General features: G+C 33.0%; 1 protein-coding gene across 1 annotated transcript in view; it reads right to left on the bottom strand.

Annotated features, from left to right (window-relative positions):
* Positions 1-1,098: 1,098 nt before the first annotated feature.
* LOC129228693 (WASH complex subunit 4-like) overlaps positions 1,099-10,085 on the bottom strand; it is a 91,438-nt gene continuing 82,451 nt past the window's right edge. Inside the window, exon 20 of the mRNA XM_054863377.1 lies at positions 1,099-1,445. Coding sequence (XP_054719352.1) covers positions 1,438-1,445 — 8 coding nt within the window. The 3' untranslated portion in view covers positions 1,099-1,437. The remainder of the gene's footprint in view (positions 1,446-10,085) is intronic.

The raw sequence follows: 10,085 nt of genomic DNA, 5'->3' as shown, positions 1-10,085 counted from the left end.
TCTATAAATTAGACTAATTTATTAGTCTAATTTATAGTCTATTAATTAGACCCTTTTTAATATTTCCAGGGGAAATATTAAAAAGGGGGAAAAATACTAAAGATAGTTACTTTGTTTCATTTTCTCTTACTTATACATTACTAAATAACAACAACTTATTTTAATGTAGTTACAGTACATTAATACAATCCTTCAATGTTGACTCATGGAAAAGAATGATTTCTTCTAACATACATCAAGCTTTAAATTCTGTGTTTGTAGTTCCTTGAACGGATGTTAAATACTGACTAACTTTCTCCAGGAAAAGGAATTTTAGAAAACAATTTTTGAGCGACTAGTTAACCGGGTAAAATTAAATTTGGTGACTAGTAAAAGAGGATCATTTTACATTACTGTGAATGAGATCTTTTTGGGACCAAAGAAAAACGACTGCTTAAACGGAGTAACCACTTAACCGGTTGACTACTTATTGAGGTTTCACTGTATCACTAAACAGGCAATTGGTTTGTTCAAATGTAGAAGCAATTTTTCCCTGTCATACCTTGATGGACAATTTTCTAGTTTTTTAAATAAAACTTAGTTATTTCATGTACTTCCAATTTATTAGCAATAATAAAATATTGCATAAATAATAAAACATTTTGAATACAAAAATATTTTTTTAACTCAAGAGTTTACTTTGTTAAACAATTTCATATGCTTCATTGTTGTTGTTGTCGTGTGGCAGCCAGGCTGACAATTTGGGGTGCGCTGCTTCACTTTTTCAATTGTACTGTCATTTGGTGTGAAGTCCGACTTCTACAGCACACACATGCCATAAGAACCCGTTTATAGGGTAGGCAACCATTCACAGCACAACAACTCATTCGCACAAAGGACAAGGGCAGGAGAGAGAAGGTACGTCCATGCCCGAGCCGGGATTCGAACCCGGACCTTCTTGTCGCAGTCAGACTTCTCTGACCACTAGACAAGGCAGGCGGCTATGTTTCATTGATTTCCTTAATACTCTTCAGTTTATCATATAAAATGCTAAATTTAGTTAGCCAATAGTGCACATTTTGGGATGAATATTTGTGAAAGTTAAAGACAAAGAGTATCAAAATATAAATTTATTTAGTACATTTGTTTTTTCATATTTCTTCATAACAAAACACATATAATTTCATGAATATTTGTCACAGGTAAATGGCGCAAAAACACCATATCAGTGTTCATTATCCAGTACAAATACTTGGGACTTACGATTCACTCATAACAAATTATACATAAATCTATGTACATCTGTCATGATTCAGTTTCCTCGCAGTTTTTCATCCCAAACATGTCATGAAATACTTCTAATTTATAAATCAAAGTTGCGAATTAGTGGAAGTATTTTCAATGAATCAACAATGCTCTTGGGTTAGTGTCCCTATATTGCAAGCAACTTCAACATCATCAAGAGTCTGAAAGATACAAACAAATTTCACCACATTATAAAATACACATGGTAGTACAAGGGTTTTTTTCTTTTCGAAACCCTAATTGTCCCGAAATGAAAACTATCATGAAAATCTGGTTGCTCTATGGGCAGATGTGTTCTAGTAGACCCACCCATTGTGTTAGGTATACTAGACTACAAGCCAGGGTTGGCAAAAACCCGGGTTTTTTTTTAAAAAGCCCATGGACCCAGGGTTTTTTGGGTTTTTTAAAATAAAACCCAAAAAAACCCCAACTAAAGTTGTTTTTTTTTAAAGAAATGTGGGTTTTTTGTTTTTTTTAAGGAAAATGTGGGATACTTGTAGCATATTGTAGCGTTAGTATATGGACAAAGTGCAAAAATTGTCTTCGGGTAAAAAAAGCTGGAAAACAAGTTAAAATTCAGCATTTTCCGAATAAAAGTATAAAAGACAAAAAAACCAAGAATGGTAAAGTTTCAGATTTTATAATTTTCATTATTACCAACAGTTAAGGCCAAGTTACTTCTCGAGTGATAAAATCTATTGTTCGTTTTTAATTACTACATTTTTTTTTTGCATTTTACTTTATTGTATTTCATTTTGTTATGCAAAACTACTGTAGAACCTCAAGTAGTTTAAAAATCCCTTTTTATTGAATCCAGCTATCTGGAATATACCTTGTGTTTATTCGAGATTTGTGACGTGTTGGTTAGCAGAAAATAATTCACATGAAAGCCTTTTAACTAGATTAGTTTCCTCTGTAGAATCCACAAATATTGAAAAAATCAGATGTGACAGGACTTGGTCAAGATAATTTGAGTTATTTATTGACCAGTTTAAGAAAAAAGTTAAATACATTTATTTAAAATCTTTGAAGTATTTTTTTAATGCCGTTAAGAGTTAAGAAATACTATTAAAGTTCAAAATTCATTTTTTATGTCCATTGTCTGTGGTGAAGAACAAATAAAAAAGAAATTTAAATTGTGAAAGTATTTAAATTAATAAATTTTTTTAAAAACTTCTCCGAAAATTTAAAAAAACCCAAAAGTGGGCTAAATAATGGGTTTTTTAAATGGGTTTTTTCAAAAAAACCCATTGGGTCCAACCCAATTGGGTCCAATTCGGCCAACCCTGCTACAAGCTTGCTTTACAATGGAGAAATCAGCTGAGGCCAAGTAAGTGAAGGAAATACAGAAAAAAGAGGCACAGACCTCTCACATTATGATGTACGCGAGCAGTGAGAAAAAGTTACTCTTTACCATTGTGAGTGAGAGACTCCAGAATGTTATATAGTTAGAAAACATCCAGGGTTGGGTTCTTCAACGTGTGTGGAATGATAATACCAAAATAAGGAGGACAAAGTAATATGAACGTCTAACTGTTTTATTCACACTCCATGGACTGACTTTCCCAGCCAAAGCATTGGCAACCGCGCATGCGCTACAAGTCGATGCTCATTAGTATACAATATGTTACACGTCCTTTTTTTTTTTTAAACAAAAAAATTGATTTAAACCAAACACAATTTAAGCATGCACTAAAGATTAAAATGATAAAGACAAATAAGTGCAAAAATTACTAAAACAATCACAATTTAAACATATACTAAAATACTAAAATATTCAAGAAAAATAAATGTCAAAAGTTTTTTTTTTTTTTTTTAAACATAGTCCTGGAACCTGAGGGGTCTTCTTATTATGCGTTTTTCTCGTTTGGGGGTTGAGACATTATCAGGCAGAGTCTCAGTTGGATTTTCAGATGAATCCTCCCTTACTATTTGGGTGGATGGTGATTTTAATTTTTCCTTATCTACATCCAACTCCATGTTTTCTTTACTCTCATCTGGTCTAAGGTGAATTCTATTTCTTTTAAGTTCACTTCCTGCCGCTGTTTTCACTAAGTAAGATCTGGGTGTATTTAACTTTTCTATAACTGTCCCTGGAGCCCAATCTCGGTGCCCTAGCTGTACGAAAACTGGTTGATTTTTCTTTAGAGTTGACAGTTTTACAGCTGATCTGTCATAATATTCTTTCTGTTTATTTTGCTGCTTTTTTAAAATCTTTATTGTTTCATCTGTTGGGAACTTTGGTGTGAGAAGAGATGTTTTCTGTGGCATTACAGTTCGAAGTCTCCGTCCCATAAGCATTTCTGACGGTGATAACAAACTGGATTTTGGAGTGCTGTTGTATTCCAGTACTGCTAGGTTGGGATCTCCTTTGCTTCTAATAACTTTTAGTAAAATTGATTTCATCGTTCCAATAGCTTTCTCTACCATTCCATTTGATTTTGGATACTTAGGTGACGATGTTACAGGCTCTATGTCATACGACTTAGTAAAATTTTGGAAAAGTCTACTATCGAACGGTGGACCATTATCAGAATGCAACCTGCGTGGTATACCATGTGTCCTAAAAATTTGTTTCAGTGCATTGATAACTGGCTCTGCTGTTTTCTTTGTCAATTTCTTAATTTCTATGAATTTGGAATGGTAATCAACACATAAAAGATAGTCTGTTTTTTGTAGATACATGAAATCAATAGCTACCTCCTCCCATGGCAGTGTTGGTATACTGTATGGTAGTAAAGTTTCTTTTACATTAGCACGTTGATGTTGTTGACAAATTGTGCATGCATTAATGAATTTTTTTATATCTTCACAAAAATTTGGCCAATATACGTTTTTTGAAGCTTTGTTTATGCAAGATGTTATCCCTTGATGGGCTGAATGTATGTTCTGCAAAATTTCAGCTTTCATCTTTGTGGGAATTACTAATCTATTTCCCAGAAATATTAAATCGTTGTAACAGTGAAGTTCTGCTTTCTTGTCCCAATAGCTTCTAGTTTTCTCAGGCATCTGTTTAAAACTTTGCGGCCAACCTTCTTCAATGTATTTTTTTATTAAAATTAGCTCCGGATCATCTCTAGTAGCAATCTTTAGAACTTCAGTCTTCTCATCAGTAGCTGATAGGACTGTATGAACAACTGCTGCTCCTGCCTCTAAAAAACTAGTATCTTCACTACCTTTCAACGGTGTCCTAGACAATGCATCTGCGATATATAATTTTTTACCTGGTACATGTTTTAGTTCAAAATCATATTTAAATAATTCTAAAACCATATGCTGTAATCTTGGGGACAACTTATCTATAGGCTTTTTCAATAGACCTATTAGAGGCTTATGATCAGTTTCAACCAAAAATTTAGTTCCAAAGATAAAATAATGAAACTTTTTACAACCAATTAAAATTGCCAACAGTTCTTTCTCTATTTGACTGTAACGTTGTTGTGTCTCTGTCAATGAGGATGACGCGTATGCAATTGGGTGACCCTCTTGTATCAAACCAGCATCCAGTCCAAATTGACTTGCATCTACAGACACTGTGGAGAGTTTATCTTTGTTGTAGAAAGACAAAACAGGAGAGTTTGTAACACATTTTTTTAAGTCTTCAAACGCCCTTTGTTCATTTGAACTCCATACAAATTCTACATTCTTTCCAAGTAACTTCCTTAATATACCTGTTCTGTCAGATAAATTTGGTATAAATTTTCCTAGAAATGTAATGATACCTAAAAATCTTTGAAGTTCTGCTTTATTCTTTGGCGTGCCGTATTCTACTATAGCTTTAATTTTGTTTTCATTTATAGACTGTCCATTCTTCGATAAATCAAAACCCAAATATTTAACAGAATCCATTCCAATTTTACTCTTCTCTTTAGATAATTTCAAACCATGCTCTCGAGCTCTATCTAGAACAGCTTTTAACTTGGCATCATGTTCTTTTTGAGTTTTCCCAAACACAAGTATATCATCAATGTATATTAAAATACCATTTATATCAATAAATATATTTTCTATAGTTTTCTGGTACACCTCAGGTGAACTGCTTAATCCATACGGTAATCTACAAAACTTATAGCGTCCAAAAGGCGTGGCAATGGTACACAATTTAGAACTTTTTTCTGTTAGAGGAATTTGTAAAAATGCACTTGAGGCATCCAAGACACTGAAAAATTTAGCTCCCTCCAATTCCGAAAAAAGACTTTGCTGGGTTGGTATTGGGTAATGCTCTCTTTTAATATACTTATTTAAGCCTCTGGGATCCATACAAATTCTTATTTCTTTGTTTGGTTTCTGTACTACAACAATAGGGTTAACCCAGTCTGTTGGTACAGTAACTTTTTCAAGTACCCCTTTTGACACCATGTTATCAATCTCTGCCTTAACTTTTCCCTTTAAAGACGCTGGTATAACTCTAGGTGCAGAAATTTTTGGAACTGCATTTTTGTCTAATTTTATGTCATACGTATACAAAAGTTTACCCAAACTGCCAGTGAAAACATCATTGTACATTTTGAACAAATCAACATTTTCAACAACTGAAATTATTTGATTTCTTTTAATAAATCCTAACTTTTCAGAAGAACTCAAGCCAATTAAAATACTCGAATTTTGCTTAACAACATAAAATTCCAAGACTTCAGCTTTATCGCCATATTTACACAAAAATTCACAAGTTCCTATGACATTTAAAGAATGTCCTGTATACGATCTCAAAATTTTACTAGTCTTCTTAATATTTTCAGTTCTTTTAATTACTTTAAAGTATGATAGTGGAAGAATATTGACCTCCGCACCCGTGTCAATTTTACAAGATACCTTAGTGGTGTTAATATGTATTTTTTCTTTCCACTCGGAATTGATTCTGTCAACAACCGATGCTACACTAATTTCATTACTATCGGTTTCATATTCATCAGAGTCATCTGTATTATCCACTAAATTTATCTTTTTATTCTTGCAAACACTAGCGAAATGGTTTTCTTTACCGCACTTGTAGCACCGCTTTCCGTAAGCGAAACATTTCCCGTAGCGATGATAAGAATCACATTTTGAACATTTCTTTTTTACTTCCGCCTTTCTTTCACTCTCGGAATGATCCACGATGTTTTTCTTTTTCGATGACGCACGCTTGTTAATAGCTAAAGAAGCGCTTGAATTCTTTTTCTCTTTTACTGCAAGGACCGAAGACGCATGACTCATTAGTTGAATTTGCTTGGTGCTCGATTCTTTAGCACGGCAATATTTCACGGCCTGCTCTAAATTTAGATCCGATTCTATCAAAAGTTTTTCTTTGACCGCCACATCATTTATGCCAATAATTAAAAGGTCTCGAATTAAATTTTCTTCCTGCGTTTCGAAATCGCAATCTTTAGCCAAAACCTTTAAATTTGTCACGAAAGAATCAACACTTTCGTTTTCCCCCTGAACGCAATTGAAAAATTTGTATCTGGCTATAACTGTATTTTTCTTCGGTGCGAAATAATTATCAAAACTGTTTAGTACAGTGTCGTATTTCTCAGAGTCCGCGGAGCTTAATCCAAAGCTATTAAAAATATCTAAACAGTCTTCGCCCATACATGTTAGCAACAATGCTACTTTTAATTTATCCGCCTTATTTGTTTTTTCTGTTGCCTCTAGATAAAAATTAAATCTCTGTTTGAACTTTTTCCAATTTTCTGGAACGTTACCGTCCAAGCATAATGTTGTAGGCGATTTGGCTTCCATCTCGAAATAAGAAAATTCTACTTACAGTTTTGCAAGGTCCAAATCAAGATTTGTTGAGCGCACTTAACAGGTTGTTATCAATTTCCACTTTGTTGTTCCGTGAGCTGCCACCATGTTATATAGTTAGAAAACATCCAGGGTTGGGTTCTTCAACGTGTGTGGAATGATAATACCAAAATAAGGAGGACAAAGTAATATGAACGTCTAACTGTTTTATTCACACTCCATGGACTGACTTTCCCAGCCAAAGCATTGGCAACCGCGCATGCGCTACAAGTCGATGCTCATTAGTATACAATATGTTACACAGAACAGCAAATTCTGTGATGGGTTTCAAATATGCTGTCCAACCTCCACAACTAAGACTTGGCTCCTTCTAATTTCCATCTTGCATGAAACTACCTCAAAAGATGGCTCAGACGACAAACTGCAGACCAGTGTAGCGAATAGGCTAGGTGCAAGATTTGCACTAGGGAGAGAGATGGCCTACTTCTCACAACTTTTCCAATAGTTGGAAAAGTTGTGGGAAGTGGGTATTCTTCCACCTTCCCACAACTTTTCCATAATATTTTTGGTTTACTGAATCCTCAAACACTTTTGTAACTTTGAGTTCATATTCTGCTCCTAGTTGCATCAAACAAAATGAATTTTAATTCCATTTTGCACCAAAAAACCTTTTATTGGTAAGATCCCAATTTTTGGACTTTGTTTTCTTTATCGGGCAATTTTTAGAAAAATTCAGAGCTCTTCTTTAGCACACTATTTCGTAAGTAACTGATTAAATAAAATATCCTATGTAACATACATTAAGAAAGAATTTAATGTCAACTTATTTTTTTGAAAAAATTAGTCAATATCACTAAAATAATAAGGTGCACCTTTGTACTAACAAATAAATAAAAAAATTCTCTTTTGATGCTGCTTATTCAGTAAATTTTGTGCTACATGATATGCAAATATTTTGTTCAAATAAATACTTATCTAAAATGCTCAAGGAATAAACTAAACTGAACACCCTACTCTGACTTAAATTTTAAAAATCCCACTTAAAATTTTGGTCAGGTGGGGAAATCTCACCTAAGTTTTCTCCCTAGTGTGAACCCTGAAGCGGCTATCTTCTATGGTGAGAGCATTGGAAAGTTGGTACCATGCTATGATTAATGTCGCAATTAGGGTGGTTATTATGTAGATAAGTAGGTGGATAATGCATCTAACTAAATATTTGAAATAAAAATTTTCCTTTTTACCATGATTTTCATTTGACGACCAATTGAGCTTTGAAATAAAAAAGCCCTTGTACAAAAGAACAAAGTACACATAGAAGGAATATACTTCATGAACACTTAAACTTTCAGGTATCAAGATATTCAGCAGGTTTTCTATGTAATTTTCAAAATGAAATTCAAGCACACTACTTTTCAAGCATCGTTTCAAAAGGTTAAGCACCTAAATACTGAAGGGTACAGAACCATATAATGCAAAATTTACAGCGAAATTTTCGGCTTTCATAGGCATTAAAAGGAGCTTCTGCAAATATATTTAATATAAGAAATACTAAAAATTTAAGGGTGTGTAATCGAAATTCAAGGTGATAAGCATCAGGCTTTGCCCAAGGTCTGAAGCTTCTTGTATGTTCTGCTGAAAGTTCCAATTTTTTTTTAAGAATAAATTTCTTCAGAAAAAACAACATTTTTAATCATGCTCCAATTGTTGAGCTCACTAGTTTCATAAAAAATGCATCGATAACAAATAATTGAAATTTAAGGTGATAAGCCTCAGGCCATGCCCAAGGTCTGAGGCTTCTTGTATGTTCTACTGAAAGTTCCAAATTTTTTTAAAATATATTTCTTCAGAAAAACAGCATTTTTAATCATGCTCCAATTGTTGAGCTTACTAGTTTCATTAAAAATGTATCGATAATTTGGGCGTGTCATAGCGTGTGACATCATCATGCACCAAGTATCGGACAATACATACATGAGGTGTTTTCAAACTATAAGGTCTCTAAACTTTTTTCTGCAACAAAAATTAATTTAAAAAATATTGTTTGCATCAGAAGTGCAGGGCATTAGTCAATTTTGCCTACTCCAATTAGAACTCAACTCATGCAACTTATAATAATAGAGATGTACCGAGTACTCGGTAACTACTCAGTACTCGGCCTACTCGACCAAATTCTGATCAGATACTCGGCCAATACCGAGTAGTTGCAAAAAATTGAATATTGTCCAAGGCAGATACTAAAATTTATAGAAAAAAGAGCAAGCATTATGTTCTGCAAACATTTACAATTAAAATTTATAAGTCAAATTTTGAATTTTGAGAATAATGAAGTTTGTAATGCTTCAATGAAATAAATCTTTATTTTAATGTCCTCAAAGTTGATAAAAATTATTTATGTAAAATTATGCAAAAAAAAGTATAGAAAATATGGAATTTTTATGTTGAAAATGGATTTTTGTTACAAACAAAAATTAATTATAAAAAATTATGAAAATACCTTTGCTTAAAAAATAAAAGGAAATAAAACAATGTTAAAAGCACAGTGCAGGAACACTGCAGACATGTGTTTTGGCATTGCAAGGAATTCCTTTTTCAATGCACAACATGGGAGCTCGTGGATTTAAAGGCATCTGACAAAAGTCAGATTTTTTTGTCGAATGTCTTAACATTCTTTAGCTCACATGTTATGCACTGAAAAAGATGTTCCTTGTAACAGGGGGGGGAAGAAACACATGTCTGCAGTGTTCCTGCACATTTGTTGTATTAAAATTATTTATGTTTTGCGGACTAAAACTATAATTGATTGGTATAAATTTGTTTTAATTCCAACTTGATTAATCATACCTTTTATTTATTTATTTTTAATTTTAAAAATAATTTTTTTGTAAAATTTTTGACACAAACAAAATTGTTTATACAATGCATAAATTGAATTTCAGCAGGAATTTAGTGTTAAAAACTATTATATGGACAAGGAGGTCTATACTACTATTCCAATAAGTTCAAAATTCATCACATGTGTGTCGGTGGTTCTTCATAAAACATAATTGGTACTTGGTAACTCGGCCGAGTAGTGA

Source organism: Uloborus diversus, chromosome 8, assembly GCF_026930045.1.
Source record: "Uloborus diversus isolate 005 chromosome 8, Udiv.v.3.1, whole genome shotgun sequence".
Lineage (NCBI taxonomy): Eukaryota > Metazoa > Arthropoda > Arachnida > Araneae > Uloboridae > Uloborus > Uloborus diversus.
This window is presented reverse-complemented; position numbering and strand designations above follow the sequence as displayed.